Source organism: Archocentrus centrarchus, unplaced genomic scaffold (genome assembly GCF_007364275.1).
Source record: "Archocentrus centrarchus isolate MPI-CPG fArcCen1 unplaced genomic scaffold, fArcCen1 scaffold_80_ctg1, whole genome shotgun sequence".
NCBI lineage: Eukaryota > Metazoa > Chordata > Actinopteri > Cichliformes > Cichlidae > Archocentrus > Archocentrus centrarchus.
Genome location: NW_022060291.1, coordinates 395,072 through 420,677, shown reverse-complemented (window position 1 = coordinate 420,677; position 25,606 = coordinate 395,072). Strand labels below are relative to the sequence as shown.

The 25,606-nt window shown below is 40.4% G+C and overlaps 1 protein-coding gene across 2 annotated transcripts in view; it reads right to left on the bottom strand.

The window, feature by feature from the left end:
* The window catches only part of LOC115777846 (butyrophilin subfamily 1 member A1-like), a 43,968-nt gene extending 18,752 nt beyond the window's left edge, over window positions 1–25,216 (bottom strand). For both annotated transcript variants that reach the window (XR_004019694.1, XM_030725849.1), the window contains exons 1-4: window positions 25,092–25,216; window positions 13,101–13,445; window positions 9,857–10,120; window positions 5,309–5,632 (exon numbers count right to left, since the gene is read on the bottom strand). Coding sequence is in view for 1 of the 2 variants with exons in the window: in XM_030725849.1 (XP_030581709.1) it covers window positions 5,309–5,632; window positions 9,857–10,120; window positions 13,101–13,445; window positions 25,092–25,191 (1,033 nt within the window). In the remaining variant the exon portion in view is untranslated. The remainder of the gene's footprint in view (window positions 1–5,308; window positions 5,633–9,856; window positions 10,121–13,100; window positions 13,446–25,091) is intronic.
* Window positions 25,217–25,606: the final 390 nt, after the last annotated feature.

Sequence of the window (25,606 nt, the reverse complement as noted above, 5' to 3'; positions counted from 1 at the left end):
TCTGTGACAAGTTCAGCCACTGGCTGAAAGGCCACAAATTTACAGTCTGGACTGATAACAATCCCTTAAAAATAACTCAGATAAATAAAATAAAGGGTTAAAACATCAACAAGAAGAGCCTATTGACAACCTATAGAGCTCATCTTGAAATAGCAAATATGTTTGGCACAACAATGCATTCAGATCACAGTTCTGCTTGCAAGATCTACCAGACATGACAGCTTAAAACATAAGGAAAACATACGGTAATAGGATGTGTAACTGGGTAGTATAATTTGGGGGGAAAAGAAAAAATTTACAGAATAAAATAATTTGAAAAAAATGTACAGACTGATGTAGTGACAACCGACAACAGCACAAGTTGAATCAGAGCTCATGTTCCAACTAATAAAGCCGCCTGTTACAGCACAAAGTAACCGAATTTTGTCATTAACTCTGGCTCTGACTTTGGGTAACCAGAAGTATAAAACGGAACAGCGGAAGTAGCAGTCTGTCATGGCAGCCTACGTGTGCTCTTCCAGAAACCTGTGGATATATAAATAAAAGATGCAAGGCAGGAAGCCTTATCCAGGCATCCTGCCTTGTATAAGGCTGCCTGAATAAGGCAGAAATTTGAATCATTGACAGTGTGGAATATATTTTTGTTGTTAAGGAACTGAGATGTTTGCACACACTGTACACAAGCACAACTGATGACCACCTCCACGCATTCTGGTTCTGTCCACCAATACAAAACCTCTGGAACGAAATAACCCCCAAACTTTCTCAAACCTCAGTCCTCTTGGCAACCACCATGTTTTGGAGCTGATTGCGCTCTCGTTTAGCGTAAATGAAATCTCTGGTCATAAGCAGTGTTTTTGAGCTGTGCTGTGTTGTTGAAATTGAGGAGAATAACATGAAACACAATTAGTGCATCTCTCTTTGCTTTTATTTGAGATATTTTGTAACAAGCAGACCGACATTAAACGTAGCAGTGAACGTTTTAACCTGTTAACTGGCCAAACCAAAATCACCTGAAAAAACTACGCCCTCTGGTTATTATTTGCTCTGGAAACCCCCTGTCATTTCCCGTTAACTAGCCACGTCCTGTCTGGGATGTAGTGCATTTTATATGGAATGCTAGACCCTCCCATTTTGACTGACACAGTATTTGGCCAATCATATTAAGAAACGGGTTTTCCAGAGCCAATAATAACCAGGGGGTGTCACGTGGCTTTTCGGTTGATTTTGGTGCAGCCAGTTACATGATTGGCTGAATGAGATGTAATCAAAATAGGCAGGTCTAGCCTGCCCTGTACAATGCACTACATCCGTCCCGATTATGGGATGTGGCTCTCAGTTGACGAAAGCTACGATCTTTTGGAGAGAGTAGAGAATAGAGGCTCCAGCATAGCACGAACAGTTCAGAAACAATTTGAAATGAGAAGCAGAATCTTTTAGTGGTACGCAGTACCGGACCTTACCAGCTTACTTTCACCCCTGGGTGTGTGGGAAGCAGGTGAAACAGTAATGTAAATATTATTAATAATATTCCATAACTTTTAAAAAATGTTTAATTTTGTGTAAGTGTGTATAATGACTAATTCAAGGGAACTGAGAAAAAGCATTTACATTTTAGACCCTTTATATTATAGTCGACTAAATCTACTGTAGATTTAGTCGACTATATTCTTACCATAATTTTGTCGACTAAAACTAAAACTATTCAGATGACTAAATTATGACTAAAACTAAATTACATTTTCGTTAAAAGACTATGATTAAAACTGAATCAAAATTTGCTGTCAAAATTAACACTGGTGTTGACAATGAAAATTGGATTTAAATACTGACGCTAACCCTCCACCTTTGCCAGTGGTCTGGGGAGAGCCAAAAAAATGAACAGTTGGGTGAACAACCTCTGTGACGGCCTCAGAGGTTGGTTAAGAGGATATTGGGGAGTAAACAGCATCATGAAGTCCAAAGAACACAGCAGACAGGTCAGGAAGAAGGTTGTGGAGAAGTTTAAAGCAGGCTTAGGCTATAAAAAGATTTCCCAAGCTTTGAACATCTCACGGAGCACTGTTCAATCCATTATCCAGAAATGGAAAGAGTATGGCACAACTGTAAACCTACCAAGACAAGGCCGTCCACCTAAACTTACAGGCCCAACAAGGAGAGCACTGATCAGAGATGCAGCCAAGAGGCCCATGGTGACTCTGGACCAAATGCAGAGATCCACAGCTCAGGTGGGGGAATCTGTCCACATGACAACTATTAGTTGTGCGCTGCACAAATGTGGTCTTTATGGAAGAGTGGCAAGAAGAAAGCCATTGTTAAAAGAAAACCATAAAAAGTCCCGTTTGCAGTTTGCCAGAAGCCATGTTGGAGACACAGCAAACATGTTGAACAAGGTGCTTTGGTCAGATGAGACCAAAACTGAACTTTTTGGCCAAAATGTAAAACACTATGTGTGGCGGAGAATTAACACTGCACATCACTCTGAACACGCCATCCCCACTGTCAGATATGGTGGTGGCAGCATCATCATGCTCGGGGGCTGCTTCTCTTCAGCAGGGACAGGGAAGTTGGTCAGAGTTGATGGGAAGATGGATGGAGCCAAATACAGGAAGAAAACCTGTTGGAGTCTGCAAAAGACTTGAGACTGGGGCGGAGGTTCACCTTCCAGCAGGACAACGACCCTAAACATAAAGCAGGGCTACAATGGAACGGTTTCAAACCAAACATATTCATGTTAGAACGGCCCAGTCAGAGTCCAGACCTAAACCCAATCTGCTGTTCACAAACGCTCTCCATCTAATCTGACTGAGCTTGAGCTGTTTTGCAAAGAAGAATGGGCAAAAATTTCAGTCACTAGATGTGCAAAGCTGGTGGAGACAAACCCTAAAAGACCTGCAGCTGTAACTGCAGCAAAAGGTGGTTCCACAAAGTACTGACTCAGGGGGGGCTCAATACTTTTGCACACCGCACTTTTCAGTTTTTTATTTGTAAAAAATGTTTTGAATCATGTATAATTTTCTTTCCACTTCACAAATGTAACCAGTTTGTGTTGGTCTTTCACATTAAATTCCAGTGAAATATATTTATGTTTGTAGTTGTAATGTGACAAAATATGGAAAAGTTCAAGGGGGATGAATACTTTTGCAAGCCACTGTAACAGCTGTGCATATGATATGATCAATAACAGAGGCATGGCCCGTAGAAGGATAAAAATGTTGTTGGGATGAAAAAAAGCTTTTCAAAGTCGTTTAAAGGCAGTCGGTAAGTTATGTCAGTGTATCAAGAGGAGGCTTTTAAATACTCAGGTTAGTTTAAGTTACAGTGATGATGATGATGATGATACTTCATTGATCCCACAATGGGGAAATTACAGTTAACAGAACACCCATCCAAGAAGACAAACAGAACAAACATGGGGAGATAGGTGAACTGTGGCCATTCTGCCCCCCTTCTGGAGGCGCTGCCATTAAAAAGACAGAAACAATAGTGAAAACATATAGGGATGAGTGAGGAAAAAAATCATCTCATACTTTGTATACATTCACACATACACAGTATAAGGTTACAAAAACCTCTGTGATAGAGCAGAAACATATAGCATGGGAGCACTAGGGTGGGGAGGGATGGAAAGGGGAGGCAAGGGGGGCGTTGGGGGGTCAGGCTACTGGGTATATAGGGGCTGACTCAAACTCCCTCCTCAGCTAACAGTTCTGATAAGATGTAGAGTTCATCAGCAGCTAGGTCAGGGAGATCAGTCCAACACAGGTCAGAAGAAGACAGGACAGCGGGGGGGGGGGGGGGGGGGGGGGGGGAGTATCTGTTTACAAACATCCCAGAGACAATTTGATAAACAGCAGTCCAAGAACATCAGGGAGCCAAATTCCTGATTCTAGGACTTGTTTTGGTACAGACTGTACTGATTAATTTGTTGACAGCCTTCAGTCTTACTGGCACCTCTCTGTGGCAAAAAATCCAATTCATCCGAATCTTCTTGGTTCGTTCCTTCGCCGTGCAGAAACAGATACATACATCTCCAAGATCTTACCCCTCCAATCAGCTCCAGATATACAGAGTCTGAGTTTGAGTCTGTACCTTCCTGCGTTCCCATCATAAGCAGCCTTACCAAGGCCAGACAGCTGCCTAGAATTCCTGAATTGCAACGACAAACCAGGTATCTCCAGGTCCAATTCAGAGAAACCCCAGTGTCAATAAGCCAAATGTGTGTGTCCTCCATTGACAATACGGCCAGGCACGTCATCTTCCACACCACACAGGAACCATAACGTAGCCAGCTGGAATGTCAATTGATAAGAGGGAATAGGGTTCTCCTTCCCCAATCTCCTCATGGTGAAAATTTGATCAAAAACAATGGCGTTGAGAGACCAGCTGACCAGATCCATAATTATAAATTCCAGTTCGGAAGTTGTGTGAACAGAGGCTCTAAAGCAGCAAAGCAGGGGAGAAAGGAAGGGCTGGGAGAGAAGAAAAGTGCGACCGTCTCCGCTGAGAGCTGAAGAAAACAAAAAAAAAAAAGTAGTAGTAAAACTAGTAATGCTGCCTCCCCGACCTGACCCCAGTTAAGCAGAAGAAAATGGATGGATGGAAAATAAATCCTGTAATAGAAGTCTTATATTTTATCCACGAATAAGTGAGATCTAGAAACATGAACATGGTAAACCTTGAGAGGGTGCATTCTGTGTGTGTGTGTGGGTTTGGGGGGGCCAAAAATGTGTCTGCATACACCTCAGAAAGTATATAGCTGCACCCCTGCCTGCTCCTCACCTGGATTGTTTTTCTCACTTACAGCCTCCCCATGCATGACCTCAAGCTAACTGAATAAACAATCAGATTTTGGACTTTAGCTTTGGTTGCTTAGCCTGTTTTTTCTGTGCACTGGAGTTTAGTCAGCTCCACAGGATAAACTGAAGCAAAATAAACTTTTTAAAAAGCAAAAGCGTAGCAATAAATATACAAGGAAATAATATGAGAGTAAAGGTTCAGTTACAATCACACAGTCAGGAAAATGACAAAAGTGAAAAGGGAAATGGGGTAAGTGAACATTAATTCATTTAGTATTCATAATTAAATTTAAAAGTATTTCTTTACTTTAATCTAGTGAAGACATTATGGGCATCTCAGATTTTTAATAAGCAGGGAGGTGCAGGATCAGCATCTGGGAAGGTCTGTTTTGTTAACCAAGTATTACTCCAGGTGTGGCTGCAGTGCTGTGAGGACCTGTCAGATGTGCATTCTGACTGAGGGATTAGTTTAATCAGAGAATAATTAGGTGTTTTATGACAGCACTTACCAACAAGCAGAATGATTTCATCATTACTTTCTGGCTGCTGTGGAAAATTACAGGTATACTCTCCATGGTCAGTCAGTTTCATATTTTTGATAGTTATGGAGGCGTTGCCGTTCTTCAGCTCATCTGGAAAATGTGAAACTCGACCTCTGAACTTCTTGTCTTGACCCGTGCGATCAATATTGCCGGTGTCATAAAGGAAAACCTTCATTTCATCTGCTGGCCCTTTTTTCGTCCAGCTAAAAGGCTTTGACTCAATGCTCTCACTGGTCTTGAGGGAACAGGGTAAAATGGCATCATCACCTTCTTTTACCCGCACAATTTGCCCTGAAAGACAGAAAAATTTAACAGTGTGTTCACATACAAAGTGACTGAGATAGAAGGAAAGTCAGGTAACAGAATTTAGATGTGTGTGTTTCTTCAGTTAGTCTGAAGCAACAGTTTGATGGTTAGTCAGATTATCTGTCTACCAATTTTATTTATTTGGATACATTTTATATCTGCACAGACATATTGTAGATGTATTTAATTTGCTAACACTGACTTTTATTGATTTGGTCTTTGAATTTTACAAATTATATTTTGATAATGAAATCCTGCAAGTGTTCATTTTCCACGATTCTTGGTGCAACCTTCAACCCTGAAGATAAAACTAATTTTATACACTCACTTTCCAGTAAAAAAAAAATAATATTTGAGGGCTTCATGATATCAAATTACAGTCATCGGTGAGCATCAGTCTGAATTGTGGTACATAGTTTTATTCAGGACATTTCACCATTTGTGCACTTATGCCATAAGAATTTCACTTTCAACTCTGTTCTCAGGATCACACTGCAGCAGCTAATGTTAAATCTTTTCCTGTCTACGGACACAGCAGCATATTTACGAGTGAATCTCTGCTATTTTTAGAGTCGAACAGGAATATAAGATCAGCACCACAAACTGCAGAGTCCAAAATGGTCACAGTTTAATGAAAATCATCAAAATCTGACCATTCATGAAAGGAGGATTAATTGCAGACTACATGAGTCTCTAAGGTAGCTCCAATAATTTGGAAATTAATCTGCTGAAAAATGTTGTCTTTCTAAAGAATTCTTTATTAAAATATGTGTTATATACTTACTAGTGAAGTCCTTATTACTGTATTAATCTTTCCACCAACTATCATGTTATAGATTTAACAGTCATCAACAGAGGTAAATGCATAAATCAGTGCAACGTCACATTTTTACAAATAACTGAAGATGCATTAAACTAGGGCTGCAACAATTCCTCAAGTAACTCAACTAATTTGCTTATAAAAAAATCCAAGCAAATTTGTTGCTTCGATGTTTCGTTTAAACTCTGCAGTGCTCAGGTGCCTCCGTGTAAGTGTTTCACCCACATTAGCACCATTACAGTTCTCTGTTGTCTTCTACTTGTGGGTTTAATGACATATAACGTAGAAACATATTTAGGAGAATGCTTGTGAATACAAAGCAGTACAATATTACACTCACGCAGCCCCCAGTTTTTCAACATGAACACTGATAACACAACAACAGCAGTCAACTGTTTTACGTGCAGTCTGTCTGCACAAGCACAAAGAGGTGGAGCTGTTATAGAGACGGTGAGCTCAGATGGAGTGGAAGTAAATGTTTTTCTAGTGTCCAAATGAAGCTTTTCCCCCTGTAACCTCCATTAAACCTTTACTGGGAAACAGCTGGAGGTCCTTCATCAACCACCTGATCAGTAAATGAAGAAAAGAAAACTTTGCTCCATCCACCCAGTTTGTTTCACACTGTGGGTATGAGAACTCATAAGCCAGTTAAAACTGTGTGAATAAGCAGCCTCTAAATGTTGATTAAAAAAAGTTATAAGATCAAATTTATTTTTCCCAAAATTTGGAAAATGCCTATCCATCAGCAGCCAAAAGTATGTAAAAATGATGGCCAAGGCTCAAAATTCCTGCTGATCTTGAAATGTTGGGGCAAAAATCTGTGGCAATTTGAAAATACATAATTAAGTTTACGTTTATGTGCAGTGCTAGGTTATTATTTTATGTTTTTACTTGCTGAAGACAGTAATTACACTATCAGTTTTGTGTTTCTTAAAAAGGGTTCAAAATGATAACATGAGGAATCTTCATATCTTCATACATCTGAAACTAGTTCTTTATAAAGTGCTTTTATTAGTGTAGCACAGAAAAGAAACAGAGTATTAGATATCTTTGTTTATTTACTGTAATAATGACTATCATTTATTCCATAATATTTTGATATATTAAATGACAAAATAATAAAATACAAAAATATATCACACAAAAAGCCAAAGGCTGCAGTGTCTATCTCACTCTAATCATTGGTCTTAATTTCAAGCCTTGTGTAATACAACAAGATGCTCTGTTTGTAAATTATGGTCCTAATAAAGCCCAATAGCATGATAAAGCACGAAGTGGTTCAAGGAAGACTTACTTTTTGACCGACAAGTTCCTATATATGAGTGTACAGTGTCTGCCTCATATCTATGGGAAATGGCTGTCGAGTCACTTACTCTGACCCTCGGTAAAACATTAACTGACAAGATGATTGGCTAAATTGCTACTATTATTTGTTTGTTTGTTTGTTTTTTAACAAAGTGTAGTTTGTAAATTATAATCCCATCAATTTTAAAAATTAGGATTAAACAGAGGATGATTTACTGTGATTGGAAGTCACAAGTCTGTGAGCATGCAGTGGTTTCAAAACACCAAGACTGCAATGGCAAAAACTGTAACCTTGTGGCATCATAATAGAACTTCACAAACCAACTAGAAAAAGCATTTCCTGAAAAAAATGCACTGTGAATGCTGCAAGCTGAAAGATTGCAGCTGAAATGCTAAGAAATGCTTCAAAGAGCTGAAACTTTATTTGATGAATGAGCTTCAACAGCTGAACTGCTGAATAGCTGAAAGGCTTGGCTTTATTTTAAAGCCTAAATGGTGTCTCTAGCTGAAATGCCAGGAAATGCTCCAAAGAGCTTAAATCTGGCTGAAAGAGTTTAAGCTGGTGAATGAATGCTCAATGGAAAATTTTTAAAGTTTGGAGTAAAGTGGGACTTGAACCTGCTCTGTGTGCTTCTTGTGCATTGATGGGCCCCTTTTCTACCACTGAGCTAACAGTAGTGTCACACAAGCTGTGAGGTTTGCAAGCATACATATTGGAGAGCTCTGCCAAGCTGAATGCTTGTAAATGCGCCAATTGAAAACACCTGCCAGGTGCACTGCTTACCTGCTGAGATGCATGCACTGTCAAATTTGCCTCGGTGCACCTGTCAAATAACTGCTTCTAAGTCAAAAGCCGTAGCTCCTATCAAAGTCATTTTTGAACTGTGAGCGTCACAAGGACCTGTTCTAAACAGTGGTGTAATTTTTATTTTCCTGGGCTCAAAAGTGTGGCCGTGGGAGCAGTTTAAAAAAGGTGCTCATTTCTGCTTTGGAGAAAATCAGCTCTCTGAAATTACTATGGAGGTTAATGAAGGAGTTGGAAGGTACTCCCTCTGTTTGAACCCTTACAGTTTAAAAAGTGTTTGACAGGGTTTAGAGACATATTGTTTGAAAGTAGAGAAGCAGCTCTACATTTTGAGCATAAAATGATGGCTGTAGCGCGAAGAGTGTGGACACAGTGGCAGTTTAAAAATAAGTTTTCCACCTGAAAGTTTTGAAGCCTCCCACTCTACTAATCAGGCTCCCACTCTAGCACACGCAATACACAACCATTATAAACTCTGAAACGGCTGAAAAAACTCCTTCAACTTAAACACTCACTGTGCTTAAACCATAAAAGATTTTGAAACACCAAGTAAAAGCTGAATAGCTGAAAGGCTTGGCTTCATTTTAAAGCTCAAATGGTTTTTCTAGCTGAAAGTATGCTGAAGTTATTAGCTTTTAAAGCCTGAAAGGATTTGAAAAGGATTTGAAACTTCCCTATTCATTTTGAATGGCAAAAATGAAGATTATAAAAAGTTCAATATCTTTAGAAGTATAAAGGTTACAAAAAAGAAAAGTAATAGCACAAATCTCCAGAACAGGCTGAACGTTTTGTTACCAGAACGGTGTCTGTAGGCCAAATGCTGCTTGAGTTTTTAGCAACCAAAGGTTTTTGGAGTACAAGAACAATACTGTGAATGCTTTGCAGCATTCACAGTAATCATTGATGTCACAGCAGCAAGATCCATCTTATATGTACAGTATATGTTTGGGAGTTTATTTTGTTAATGTTAGAAACCGACAACTTTCTCCCCTTCATTTTGTTTTTAATGTTGCTACCATCTCCTCTTTATATGAGGTATTATTTGTGTTTCGGTAAACATCCTTTGTTCTATAGGAATGCTGAGATGCAAAACATGTTGGTTCCTTTAAGGATTTAGGGACAGTAATAGGACTTGATTTGCTATGAGAAAGAAAATGGTTCCTTCTTGGAAACAGAGCTCAGATGTTTTAAGCATCATGTAATTTTTTTAGTGACCACAGTTTCTGCTCTGTAAAACACATTATATTTACAGATATTTGAATGATAAAATACCACTCACTTTCATGCACACAGATCTCTTTGGAAGTTTGATGCCAGATGTCCATCTGTGTGGCTACACAGTGATAACAGCCAGGCTTGGTCACAGTAGTCTGGATAATGATGTAAAAGCGACCTTGATCTTCTCTGTCCTGTAGCATCTTAGAAGAAAGTGTTTTGTTATCACTGTCCCACCACTGTAACATAGGTTTAGGAGAAGCACCCAGAATCTCACACTCCAGCTGCCCTTTGTTTTGCATTGTGACATATGGCTTTTGAACTGCACCTGTGAGCACATCATAGACGACAAACATAAGACAATGTTAACAATGTAGCAACATGCCATGTATCACTTGAATGTTTCACTTGAGGGGTGGCTGTAGCTCAGGAGGTAGAGCAGGTCACCTACTGATCGGAAAGTCAGCGGTCTGATTCCTGGTTGCTCCAGGCTGCATGCCAATGTATCCTTGGGCAAGATACTAAACCCCAAGTTGCTCTCTGACGCAACCGTTGGAGTGTGAATGTTAGATTATAAAAAGCACTTAGCTTAGATAATTATGGAAGTGCTTGTATGAATGGGTGTGAATGGAGTAAATGTAAACATGTTTTATAAGCACTCTGAGTGCTCAGAAAGAGTAGAAAAGTGCTGTATAAGAACTAGTCCATTTACCATTTTATGTGCATAAACAGATTACACTGTGTTTAACAGCAAACCAGAGACTATTATGAAGTTTTTACTACAAATCACATTTGTAACTTAAAAAGCGATGAGTTTGGACACATTGTTGCAGAGAAAGACAAAATGCTGTGTTAGAGCAGCTAGCTTACATAATTACCACTATCAAAATCAAACATTAAAGACTAAATTAAGAACTAATACTAAAGAAAATTCACTCTTACTGGGTTCTATAATGATTTAATTACAACCTCAGATTATTATACTATGTCATTACTTAACAAGAACTGATCTTAAAATGCAGAAACAGTGTGTAGAAAAAAAAATGCTTGGCACATTCTACTGCTACCATATAAATTAAGAGGGTAGCAGCCAGGTGCAGAAAAGCACTTGTGCAAATGTAAGCAACTTTATAAAAGCACAGGGTTTGGAGCATTTAGGTTAACACAATGCCGAAGAGGAATGATCAGCAGGGCTCTTAGAGGAGCAGCTGTTGCTGCCCATAGATCTGGGACTGGTCGTGGAGATCATCTCCAAACAACTGGAGGTCCATCATTCAGTGTGATTATTCACAAGTGGAAAACGTTCAAGACAGCCGCCAGTCCTCCCAGGAGAGCACGTCCCAGTAAATTCACCCCACGGTCAGACCAATGCTGAGAAACTGCAAAAAAAAAAAAAAAGGAAAAAGGAAAAAAGAAGTCCATTTCACTTTACAGGCCTCAGTCAGCATGGCCTGTTTGGAAAGGTAACCAGGAGAAAGCCTCTACTCTCTAAAAGAAAATGGCAGCACAGCTTAGGCTTGCAAAGCTGCACCTGAACAAACCACAAGACCTGTGGAACAATGTCCTTTGGATAGACAAGACCAAAGTGGAGATGTTTGATCATAATGCACAGCTCCATGTTCAGAGAAAACCCAACACAGCATATCAGCACAAACACCTCAGATCAGCTGATGATTTTGGTTCCTTGAAGTCACTGAGTGGACCATGAATTCCTCTATATACAAAAATATTCTAAAGTCAATGTGAGGCCATCTCTCCCACAGCTGAAGCTTGGACCAAACTGGTTCATGCAGCAGGACAATGATCCCAAGCACAGCAACTCTCCAACATACTGTCTGAAAAATTAAAGAATCAAAATGCTCCAACAACCCAGTCAAATCCTGTGGTGGGACCTTCTGTGGATAAATGAATGCTGCAAACTTCAATGAACTGAAGCAATGCTGTGAAGAAGAGTGGGCCAAAATTCCTCCACAACGATGTGAGAAACTGATAAAGTGGTTAAAAAAACATGATTGCTTCAAGTTATTGTTGTTAAAAGAGGTTCTTGTTTTTTTTTTTTTTTTTTTTTTTTTTGCATTTTTGGCCACAGCAGCTTTTATTGACAGTAGAGAGAGACAGGAAATGGGGGAAAGATAAAGGGGAAGACACGCGGGCAAATTGGCGATGGGCCAGGACGCGAACCAGGGCATATGTATGTGGTCGCCGACTTCACCTCTAAGCCACCCAGGAGGTTCTACAAGTTACTGAATCATGGGGTGTAAATTTGTTGCACAATGCTTCTGCATTTTGACTTTGTTTTTGTTAATAATTGGTAATATATTGTGTTGTTCTTCATCTCGGGCTGTATTAACCCAATTTTAAGACCTACTTGGACCAAGGATTTTAAAAATTATGTTCTGATACACAAACCTTAGAAGTGACAGAAGGTGTACTTTCTTTTAACAATTTTAAATAGTAAATAGTTTTACTTTAAATAGTAAAACAGCAAACTAAAGCTATCAAAAGTGTCTAAAAAAAGAGATGTGACAATATGTACAGTACTCTTTAAGAAGGCAATGCAAAAAAAGTGTTAAAAATATAAAAAGTACTTTCCAACTGTAAAATAAATCATCAAATACCTGCAGCTGTAAGTTGGGTGCAAACTAAAGCTCAGAAAAGATAGCATTTCTTTTTAAAAATAAATACTAATTGTATTTTAAATCAGTCAATGGGTGGAATAAATATCTGAAAAGTAACTGAAGTTACCGTATATTTATTTAAACAGCACAAAAATGCCTTAATAAACAGCAGATTCGCTATTATTGAATTGACTGTGAATCACATACTCTAGCATGAAAATCCCTAATTACTTGCATAAATAGAAATAAAATATATTAAGATTTAAGATTTACCTAGGGATACGTTTACACACAAACAACAAGGACGTAAACATCAGTGACATCATCACAAACAGGACTCACCTGTCACGTTTCGGACCTTTTAATCTGCCCTCTGAAAGGAAAACACACACATGTTAGAGGGGACTGGGTTAGCATCAGCTTAGCACTCACACAGCTGGACAAAAGACACTCAGAAGTGTTAACCTGAAATATTACACATGGTTTTATAATCTAAAGTAAAAGAGAAAGCAGAGTGACAGATTCATAAATGTCCTTATACACAGCAGGCTGGTTGATGGTCCTGGATGGTGATAATCACACAGTCAGGAAAGCCTTTGAACAGCTGAGAACATTCATGTATTCACTGCTTACAGCTGCATTCACTGATACTTTATTTGAAATATTCAGGTGATTTATAGCAGCACTCACCAACAACAAGCTCAATGGTAAATTCTTTTTGACTGGGCTTCGTTCTTGGAAAGATACAGATGTAGTTTCCTTTGTCCTCCAGCCTCACTTTGGTTATTCTTATGGAGGCGTTGCCCTGCTTCAGCTCTCCAGGAAAATGTGAGACGCGACCTTTGAACTGCTCATCTTGATCTCTGTAACGTGTGTCGGGACTATCGGGATCATACATGAACACCTCCTTTGGAGGAGATGTTCCTTCCTTCTTCCAGTCAAACAGCACGGACTCAATGTTCTCACTGGTGCCGAGGGAACAGGGTAAAATCACATCTTCATCTTCTTTCACAGTCACTGTGATGACAGGTGACCCTGGAAGACAAACAGGAAGTAAACAGTGTGGTCACATACAGAGTGACGAGGATAACAGTCAGGTATGAGTCAGAGGCAGCCAATCAGAAGAAAGCTGACTTAAAACCATGTCTCATTACAGAAGCTAAAAAAGTTCACACTTGATTTTAATCAATCATAAACATCAAAAACAGATCCAGTCACAACAACAGCATCTACAAACCTTTGTTTCTACAATAATCATATTCCTTCAGCTTAGATTCATATTTTCCCTCTGCAGTCCACCCCCCACCACACAGTCTGAGAAGCACTGGTTTAAATGGAGGGAGAAGGAGCTGAAGAGCTTGTTTCAGAGAGGACGCACTCAGAGGCTGCACTCACACCCAGTCTGGGAAACTGGGATTACTGGGAACTGTCAATCATGCTAAACTGTTCCAGTAGAGTCCCAGAATAACATACAGAGCTGGAAATGAGTAGAACAGGCTGCCTTTACTTCATGGATTACATCAGAGCACAGAGGATGAGGCCCATTAAAGAGGACTGAATATTGATTTCTGCTGATATGGCTGCATCCACTTGAGCTGTTGGAGCTGATACAGAAATGCTCCTCCATCCTTCCTTACACACAACTCCAACTTATACTGCTCAAAAAATTAAAGGAAGACTTTTTAATCAGAGTTTAGCATCAGTCAAATAAACCTCTGTGATATTGATGTGGTCAGCTAAGCAGCAGTTTTTTCACTAGCTCTGCATTTGGCTAGGGTCAGAGTCACTGCTGGTAGCATGAGGTCATACCTGGACCCTACAGAGGCTGCACAGTTAGTCCAACATCAATACGTGCCATTGGCAGAAGGTTTATCAACTTAAAAATATCATCCCTTCCATTTCAGAGCAATTTAAACAAAATGACTTTACTTGTGATGAGTAAAGGATGTTGCTGGGCATTGATGGATTCCTGCTGAATCTTATCACCACTTTTGGAACATCATTGAAAACCCTTTAATGGAATTATTTAAGGAATGTTTGAGAGAGAAAGAAATGTTCAACTCTATGAAACACGGTCTACTGACTCTAATCCCCAAATCAGACAAAGACCATTTTTTAACAGAGACCTGGAGGTTCCTAGGATACTTAAGAGTAGAATGGGAGGCAGAGCCTTCAGCTTTCAGGCACCTCTTCTGTGGAACCAGCTCCCAGCTTGGATTCAGGAGACAGACACCCTCTCTATTTTTAAGATTAGGCTTAAAACTTTCCTTTATGATCAAGCTTATAGTTAGAGCTGGATCAGGTGACCCTGAACCCTCCCTTAGTTATGCTGCTATAGGCCTAGGCTGCTGGGGGGTTCCCATAATGCACTGAGTGCTTTTATTCACCTTATTTACTCTGTTTATACTCCAGCTGCAGTCCACTCTTTGTGAATCTCCCCCACATTTTTGAAAGTCTTTTGTTCCACAATCCTCTCCAGGGTGCAGTTATCACTATTGTTGTACACTTTTTCTACCACATCTTTTCCTTCCCTTCACCTCTCTATTAATGTGCTTGGACAAAGAGCTCTGTGAACAGCCAGCCTCTTTAGCAATGACCTTTTGTATCTTGCCCTCCTTGTGTGAGGTGTCAAGGGTCGTCTTTTGGACAACTGTCAACTCAGCAGTCGACTGAGAGACAATTTAAGGGTCTTTGCAGGTGTTTGGAGTTAATTAGCTGATTAGAGTGTGGCACCAGGTGTCTTCAATATTGAACCTTTTCACAATATTCTAATTTTCTGAGATACTGAATTTGGGGTTTTCATTAGTTGTCACTTATAATTATCAAAATTAAAAGAAACAAACATTTGAAATATATCAGTCTGTGTGTAATGAATGAATATAATAGACAAGTTTCACTTTTTGAATGGAATTACTGAAATAAATTAACTTTTTTATGATATTCCTACTCAACAGAGGAATAACCTGCCTTGAGGTAACTTTGCATGTTGGGGGTGTGGCCAGACAGGTCACCTCTACAGAAACTGCCCCATGAACCCTTGGGCTGGGCCAGTAGCATGTTGGGGGGGGGGGGTGCACGCGGTTGCCATCAGGATGTGTGGCCTCAGGTCTTCTGAGCTCCTAGTGGGCTGCGGATGGCCTGGGTCCCCTGGGTCCTTTCCTATTCGCCTCTGGATCACGGGGGGTATGGTTGCAGTTTCTTACCCTCACTGAGTACATTACATGACAGAGGCGCATACACACACATTACTGTAAACAGCAAAATTGTGTGTATGTGTGTATATGTATATGCATATATATAGATATGTGAATGTGTGTATGTATGTATATTTTCTTTGAGTATTTTCTTTCCTTTCTCCCTCTTTTCTATCCCTTTCCTTATTGCCTGTCAGGACTGGCATAAAGAACTAAATAAAAAATAGAAATACAAACATTAACAAGAATAGCCTATAGAAAACTTATAGAGCTGTACTTGTAAAAGCAAATATGTTTGGTACATCAGTGCATTCGGGCATTGTTCTGATTGCAAAAACTGCCAGACATGACAGGCTTAAAAAAAAAAAAAATCAAGGTTTGATGGCAGCAGCCTTTGCCTTTCAGAAACCGGGATTCTTAACTCAAAGTCAGCTTGTGATTCTGTGTACGTCACATTAGTTATAAGCTTTGCCTTTTAAGCCCAAGGTTTGTTATCACTTAAGCCAAGCCAAGCTAATTTATTTATATAGCACTTTAAAACAGTAAGCACTGACCAAAGTGCTGAACATGGAAGAATAAAAACAACAAAAGACAAACGTAAAAGTCAACACACAGAAATAAGAGCATCAATAAAATATAAAAATAAATAAGAGCATCAGTAACATAAAAATAAAAGAGCAACAATAAAATAAAAATAAAATACACAGTCAAAAGTCAGGATAAATTAGACTAAAAAACAAATAGATACATAAGAAATAAATACACTGCGATACAAACATCTCAAGCTTGTTTGAACACCTGGTGGAAAAGGTGGGTCTTAAGAGAAGATTTAAAAATAGCTAGTGAAGAGGCCTGTTGATGTGCATAGGCAGAGCGTTCCACAACCTGGGAGCTGCCACAGCGAATGCTCTGTCCCCCCTGAGCCTCCGCTAGTCCTCGGTACGACCAACAGCAGTTGGTCAGCAGATCTAAGCGGGCGGGAGGGGGAGTGTAGATGCAGCAACTCTGCGAGGTAAGGTGGTGCATTGCCATTTAAGGACTTATAAACAATAAAAGAATTTTAAAATGAACTCTAAAATAAACAGGAATCAGTGAAGAGAAGATAAAACTGGAGTGATGTGTTCCCTCTTACGTGTTCCAGTCAATAGCCGTGCAGCAGCATTTTGTACAAGCTGAAAACCAGACAGTGAGGACTGATTTACACCAAAATACAAAGAATTACAGTAATCCAAACTGGTTGTAACAAAGGCGTGGATCACTGTATTAAAGTGATCTTTCGACAAGATATTTTTTATTTTAAACTAGACTACGGGGTGTGAGATAATTTTTCTGCCCCTGAACTATTGAAGTAATAATTTATAATTTTAATAATAATATTAACTCTGTCTTAAAATGATGCTACCTGATGAACTCCTCATGATTGTGTGCTGCAGATTGACAAATCTGAGAGAGCTCAAGAAATTGAATCTGCATACTGAATTTATTGCAGGTGATTTAAATGTTTTTGGACAGTTCTCGATTTAGGGATGAGCGTGGCTGTAATGTGGACTATATACAGGGGTTGGACAATGAAACTGAAACACCTGTCATTTTAGTGTGGGAGGTTTCATGGCTAAATTGGACCAGCCTGGTGGCCAATCTTCATTAACTGCACATTGCACCAGTAAGAGCAGAGTGTGAAGGTCCAACTAGCAGGGTAAGAGCACAGTTTTGATCAAAATATTGCAATGCACACAACATTATGGGTGACATACCAGAGTTCAAAAGAGGACAAATTGTTGGTGCATGTCTTGCTGGCGCATCTGTGACCAAGACAGCAAGTCTTTGTGATGTATCAAGAGCCACGGTATCCAGGGTAATGTCAGCATACCACCAAGAAGGACGAACCACATCCAACAGGATTAACTGTGGACGCAAGAGGAAGCTGTCTGAAAGGGATGTTCGGGTGCTAACACGGATTGTATCCAAAAAACATAAAACCACGGCTGCCCAAATCATGGCAGAAATAAATGTGCACCTCAGCTCTCCTGTTTCCACCAAAACTGTCCGTCGGGAGCTCCACAGGGTCAATATACACGACCGGGCTGCTATAGCCAAACCTTTGGTCACCCGTGCCAATGCCAACATCGGTTTCAATGGTGCAAGGAGCGCAAATCTTGGGCTGTGGACAATGTGAAACATGTATTGTTCTCTGATGAGTCCACCTTTACTGTTTTCCCCACATCTGGGAGAGTTACGGTGTGGAGAAGCCCCAAAGAAGCGTACCACCCAGACTGTTGCATGCCCAGAGTGAAGCATGGGGGTGGATCAGTGATGGTTTGGGCTGCCATATCATGGCATTCCCTTGGCCCAATACTTGTGCTAGATGGGCGCGTCACTGCCAAGGACTACTGAACCATTCTGGAGGACCATGTGCATCCAATGGCCTGCACAGTCACCAGATCTAAATATTATTGAGCCACTTTGGGGTGTTTTGGAGGAGCGAGTCAGGAAACGTTTTCCTCCACCAGCATCACGTCGTGACCTGGCCACTATCCTGCAAGAAGAATGGCTTAAAATCCCTCTGACCACTGTGCAGGACCTGTATATGTCATTCCTAAGACAAGTTGAAGCTGTATGGGCCGCAAAAGGAGGCCCTACATCATGCTAATAAATTATTGTGGTCTAAAACCAGGTGTTTCAGTTTCATTGTCCAACCCCTGTAGTTGTTTAACTTGATTCTGCAGGTGTAAGGTTTTCCACTCTAGAAGCTCAAAGGGTTGATCTGCAGAGTTCATCGCTGATCTCAGAATAAAAAGTTTAACAGCTTGTAGACCTGCTTCAGGTAAGAGACTTAAGTTGTACATTGATTCAGCCTATGTTCACGAGGTTTGGCATGCTAATGCTAATATTTGGAGATAGAGACGATTTATAAGAGCTGATGGCAATCCTCTAGTATATGGAGAGGCTGTGTTGCAGTTAACTGATGCTTTACAGCTTCCCAGTGCAGTGGCCAATATTTTAAAAATAAAATCAAATGCTCAGGAGGTCTCAAAGGTGTGATCCAGGGAATAGCCCCGTCAGTGCTAACTTGGTCTTCCCATTAGGTGGAGCACTAAAGAGTGACACCACTGGACATAAATTATGATTGCAGAGGAGTGTCAACATGAAACTGGAGAACAGATAGCAGAGCTAAAGCAGGAAGATATTAACAGGCACTCATCAGCCTCAAGGGGGGATAATTTAATTGTTGAAGGAAATTAAAAAGTGAGGCTGATGATTTTCTGTGTTATTAGTAACAATAACAGTGTCAATACCACTTTGCATAGGTAACACAGTGCAGAAAGGGGAAGGGGGGGGGGGGGGGTCTGTCTTGCCCAAATATGATAATATGCTTGGATGCATCAAGTCAAGTCAAAATTTATTTCTATAGCACATCAAAACAATCTCAATTGACCAAAGTGCTGTACAGGATATATAAAATTTATTATGCATCAGTCACTAAATCAACAATAAATAAATATATACTAAGAATCAGTTAGAGAATAAGTAAAAGCTGTCATGTAACGGCTGAAAGAGGACCCCAACGCAGGATACGCAAGACGGAAGGGAAAATAACGACTCTGCTTTCATTTTAGTGAGGGCAGAACAGAAAGCAGGGCTGGACAAAACCAGCGGCAGATTCAGGGCAAACACAAAACAACTTGACTTGAATTCACAGAGCTAAGGCACAACCAAAAGAAACCCAGAACAGAACAGACAAGATAAAGCAAAAAACAAAACACACATGACAAAAGCTGAGTTAGCATAGTCAAAGCCAGGGTACTAACTCAACTAAACCTGTACGTAAGCAAATATGAATATGTTCCAAAATTTTAAATGATTCAAAGTCTGAGCTGCTCTTATGTGAAAGGGTAAGTTATTTCAGAGATTAGGCGCCACCACTGTAAAGGCTCTGGTGCCTCTGATTTTAGCCTGGATTTAGGCAGACTGAACAGCAGTCTGTTTGTAGACCGCAGAGCTCTGATAGGAATAAAGGGTTTCAAAAGTTCAGTTAAATAACCAGGCATAACAAAGTAACAGCTGATTGCATCAACATATAAAGAATTATAATAGTTTAAAACAAGAAGTAATAAAAGCATAAAGTATTCTTAAAGTCATGTGACAGGAAGTAGGCCTTCTGAGGAGCCTTAATTGACAGAAACTCAATTTAATAACAGAGCTAATTTGCTTATCAAATTTTAAAGCACCATCAAAACTCACCACGGTTCCTTATAACGGGGTGACACTGTAACGCAGAATGCTGGACCTGCTCTCAGTGGAGACGGACGTGTTTTTCTTTTCTCCCCCAACCTCCTTATCTACCTGTGCTTTTGCTGCTTCGCTGCTTAGAGCGTCTCTTCACACATCCCCAAACTGGAAATTAAATTATGGATCTGGTCAGCTGGTCTCTCAACACTGTTGATGATCAAATTCTCATCATGAGGAGATTGTGAGAATGAGAACCCTCTTTCCTCTGGTCTGACTGACATACCCAGCTGGATTCCCATGGACGGTGGAAGATAACGTTCCTGGCTGTACTGTCGATTGCGGATATGTGTCATATATTGGTTTATTGATACCAGGATTTCTCCTGATTGGACTTGGGGATACCTGGTTTATTGTGAAGTTCTGGGCCTTAGTAAGGCTGCCTGTGAGGGATGCAGAGCTGTACGTACTCAATCAGACTCAGTAGAGCTGAATCAAATGGATTAGATCTGGAGGAGTGTTTGAGAGTCTGTTCCTGCGCGGCAGAGTAGAACCAAAAATTCGGATGACTGGATTTTTCACCACTGAGAGGTAACCAGAAAACTGTACGGTCTGTCAACAATCAGTTATGATGGTCTGTACCAAAACAATTGTAGCATTTGGAATTTGGCTCCCAGACGGCCTTGGATGGATGGCTGTGTATGTAAATCGTCTCCTGGAGATGTTTGTAAACAGATGCTCTGCACCCCCGCCTCGTCTTGTGACCTGTGTGAACGGGTATCCTGGCGACCAAGGCTGACTGTACCATCTTATCATAAACATCATCATGAACTGCTGGCTGAGGAAGCTGGCTTGCCTCCACAGTACCCTGGCTCACCCATCTCTGCTGGCACAGCCCCTCCCGTCCCCACCCTAGTGCTCCCCATGCTGTTTATGTGCTTCTAAGCTACTATGCAGAGGTTTTTTAACTTCATACTGTGCCCCCATTATGGGGCAAAATATGAGATTTTTTTTTCTTTCCTCACCTATCCTATTGTTCACTTTGTTTCCCTCTTATCTTTGTAAAATGGCAGCACCTCTGATGGCTGCAAGGCCTCAGACACTTATCTCCCTGTTTGTTTGATTTGTTTGTCTTTTTGGATGGGTGTTCTGGAACTTCTGTTCATTACATGTCTGACATATAATGATAATAAATTGATTCTGACAATAAGAGGCTTGTAAGAGCCATTTTCCTTTCTTTTTTGCATTATGTGTTTGGATACTTGGGGGGACTTACTTTATGGGTCATTGTATTATATGGGAAGGGGTTTGCTCATTTGGTGGGCGTTAATGGTGGAGTTTTTGACATGCAATCTGTGATACTCAGGTATGCCAGCATTTACAATGTTCAGTTAGGCTGCATTTACTGTTCAACAAAAGAGACTAGAACTACCTGTTGTCAGTCACAAATAATAAAGGGAAGTGAATACAAAGATGTTTGAAATCATCAGTGTGTGAGTTAATGTGGAGCACGCGTCAGATCAGCTCAAGTTAACACCGAGTCTCAGCACAGGAAAGCTGATACAGCCCTGTCGTACCCGTCCAAGAGGTGAGGTTGTCCAAAATAACATAATTTCTGTTTTGCTTTTAATTAAAAAAGAAAAAAAGTTTATCTCTAACTGTGACTGCATGTCTCTAAGACAGGTTACTGCTGTCTGAACAGAAGCATAAGTTTAGCTTCTGACTCTAATGTAGTTCAGATAAAAGCTTACACAAACTGAGTGGCTATGAGAGGTTACTGCCTGCAATATTATCAGTGCCAATGCAAATAGACTGAGTATGTTTTATCTTCTGAAACACACCACTGTGTGGTGTGAGAACCAAGTAAGACAACAACTGTAGATGCCATCATTTGTTAAACACTATAAAACTGTAAAAATAAAGAGAAAATGTATAAAAAGCAACTTAAGAAGAAGGAAGGGAGAAGAAGGAGAGTTTTGTTTTAGGAGAATATAGAGTTGTATGTTATGGATATTATTAATCTTGTCTTGTGTTATAAGCAGTAATGGCAGAACCAGAATGGAGGATAAAGCCAGGATGCTGCCCAGCCTGGCCTCATATTGGAGGAAATCCTGCTGAGACCCGTGAACACCAAAGACTCTCCACTTGCTGTGGGATGACTAAGGAGAAGAGAGAATCAGCAGAGCGGGTGTCCAGTCCAGACCTGGATCTTCTGGAAACGCAGAAGGAGCCATCTCGATGTAGGTGCGACGTGGACCAAGGACGGCACCTGGACCAGGGCTGAGTCATCTGATGGGTCTTCACAACATCATAGCCATGACTTCTGGGAGCTGCCTCCCAGGCCAGTGGGAGTTCTGATGACAACAGCCTCCTAACACTCAGAAAATCGACTTCAAGATGGGAGCAATGAAGGCTATGAAGGCTTGTTATGCTGAGAAAAATGGAAGCCTGGTTCGAGAAATAAGTCATCTAAAGATAAAGCTCGACACTAACAGTAACTTTGTCACCCATAAGCTGGTTTCAGTCATATCCATGATTGGACACAAGCCAGTGAGATTCAGAGGCTCAGTGCTGAGAACTCCAGGCTTAAGATCATCAATAGCCTTTTTAGAGCATCGAGGAGGAGGGACAGAAGAGATGGAGGATGAGGTCCCCCGACCTCCTCCACCTGAAGCAGCTGCAACACCACGAGGACTGAGTGATGATTCAAAGATGTTCATGCTGTCCTGAGACCTGACCTGTCCTGCACTGAGTTATCAGTTATTATTGCCCTTATGTATTCCTACACCAAGCATTTCATACCTTGAATTTATATACCAAATATTTAGTGGCCTATATTTCTATACCAAGCACTGATATCATATTTTATATATCACATAGTGTGAGTATTTTACCAAGTATTTCTACATCCAAAGCCCTATGGTTTGTGCCAAAGAAGTGTGATACATATTATTGTGGTTCAGTATTCTCTGAAGCTCACTAAGAAGAATATTAACCCAATACAGCTCATGCAATGGTCTGAAGTTCACCCTGTTTATCAATATTTAGTCAGCAGACTCTACTGGAGCTGCCTTTATACAGGACCTTTGATATTTTGTGGATGATACCCAAATAAGGGTACCAAGGGGGGAATATTTTTATTACCCCAATGCTGATATTTAACGTTAATCTTCCTACTTCTGTTTATTTGCAACTAAACTGCATTTTACACTGAAATAAAATACATACTGTGTGTCTAAAAGTGGTAGGAGGATTTGAGGCCTGTTGGAATTGCTCTCATTCATGTTCAGGGCCTCAAAGCTTCTGCTGCCTGTCTATAGCCTTCTGCTGTGGCTGCAGATTGAACTTCTTGCCTAATTCAAATTCATGCCTGGCTCAACAGATTGTTAAAACGCCCTCATCGGGTTCATGTTGAGGACACCGATCCCAGCTGTTGCCAGAAAAGTGTAAATCTGTCCTCACAAGCAGCCCTTAGAGAAATTTGGCCCTAAACTGCAGTGTTTGGCTAGTGTTCGCTCCGGGATGTTTGAGCCCTTCTAGATAGTAGATGAGAGCTCCTATTGTACGGTCTGCCGAATATGGCGGATGATTATGTCTCCAAAAGTGCAGACTCAGCACAAATCTTAAACAAAGCGAGACAGAGTATAATTATGAGGCTTAGGCATATGGGGGAGTAGTAGTGATATTCATCGTCCATGTTTGTCTTTTTTCCAGTAACTGCCAAGGCGCACACTCCTGGGAGGGCTTTTTTTGCTTATTTGCTTTTTGTGTCTGTATATTAACTTCTTGCTCATTGCCATGGATCACCTGGACAGTTTGATTTTATTTGGACATTCATTTAGTGTCTGCACGGGATCTCTTCAGCCGGAGAAAGGAGTAATGAGGGAGCCGGAGCACCAACAACAGTTTCTCTCTCTGTTTGTATCTCAGCCTCAACTATGTTACCGTCTGTGTCTTGCTTTTTGACTGTGCTGTGTGTGTCACTATAATGTCTAATAAACAGCCTGCACAGAAATCTGCTCATCTCGTGACTTTTTGAAACTTTGGTTTTAATTGAGTTTGAGTTTTTGGACAAAAGGAATACAGAGACCCCTAAAAATAAGACCAACAAAGTGCTTGTTCATAGGGGGTCGTTCTGACTGTTGGCTTTTCTCTCTTTACCCACAATACAAAGCACCTTGAGGAGACTGTTTTGATATTTGGGCCTATATATTTAACATTGAATTGAAATGCTTATTGAAGGCTCACACAGATTTTTATTGGCAAATGTAGACAATCTCAGCAAAACAACAAAAAAAAGAGAGTACAACCACTCTTCACCCTTTGCTGTCATATTAACATATTAAATAATTAAGAGGTCTCACCACTGGTTGTGCCACTCCCTCTAAAAATGGCCAGCAACTGCAACTTTAATAACACATGCACCTTAAAGTATTATAATAATAATAATAATAAATAAAGCCCAGATGAAGGCATCAGGGTTTTAGTATTCAAAACACTGAACCCTGAACCTTTTGAAAGATTGTTACAGCTGTTTGCTGATCTATGTTTGTAAAAGATCTACAGCTTTAATGAGCTCATATGAAGAATGATATTTTCATTTTTCTTGAGTTTTTATAGTTTCTGTCGTACTTTTGTTTTTTATTATAAACCAATTATTAATACTAATAATCACCACTCTATTTATATTTATGAAAGAGCTCTTTCAGGTTGTGTGAGTCTAGAGTTTTCATATCATTGTGTTAGACCACAATAAGATAACAAATCTTTAAATGCTTTAAAAAATCTCACATAGCGGACACACACACACACACACACACACACACACACACCACACACACACACACCACACACACACACACACACACACACACACTTCATACTCAGAAACAAACGGTTCACAGTCGGTGTGTCAACAGGACAGACAGATCACGGATGCGCATCTACAGAAGCAGCGCACAAACCGCTCGAAATGTCGCCACACCTGATGTTGAAAATAAATAATGAGGATCTCTGATAATGATCATAATCAATAAAGAGAATGCTTTCATATTATTGTGATGATGATGCGCATTAATGCTATTTAGAGTAAAGTGCAGCTGCGTTAAAAGCTGAGTCACAGGTGCAGATGCTGCAGTCCTCCACCCACTGAACACCCTTAAAGCTCCAGCCTGCTGCGCGCTCACAGACCCTCCATCCTCCCTATGAAACACAGCTGCACCTGCAGACACGATCGGTCTGAATTCAATGATTTTCTTACCGGATCGATCACCAAACGTCAGTCCGGACAAAGTCAGGAAACAGAAGCACACGCGTGGTAGAAGCTGCATGTCTGCACAGGCCTTCGAGGACTGCAGCATCTCCTCAATATAAAGGAGTCGGAGCCACTCCTCTCAGCGCACTGACGCGCTCCGAAACTCTTTCAGTTTCTATTCTCTGACAGCAGTAAGCCATAACTGCACTTCCGGAGGAATCAGCAGCAGATAACCTATAATCACAGCGAGAGTTACACAGAAGATTAATGAGCAGAATGACTGTTTATGGTAAAGGTCAGGTACAGGAAGAGCTAAAGGATCCGCTCCAGACTCTGCGACCTTTAAGATTACATAAGAACTTTTTTGAATGTGGCCGTGAATAAAAATATGACAAATAAACCAGTATAACCTGGACCCCAGTTTGAGAGCTTCAACGTGTTGATAGCTTTTGATCACAAGGTGATGATAAAGTTAATCAGCAGCAGTTTGAGACAAAGCTATCCTGGTTGATCTTTAGGGG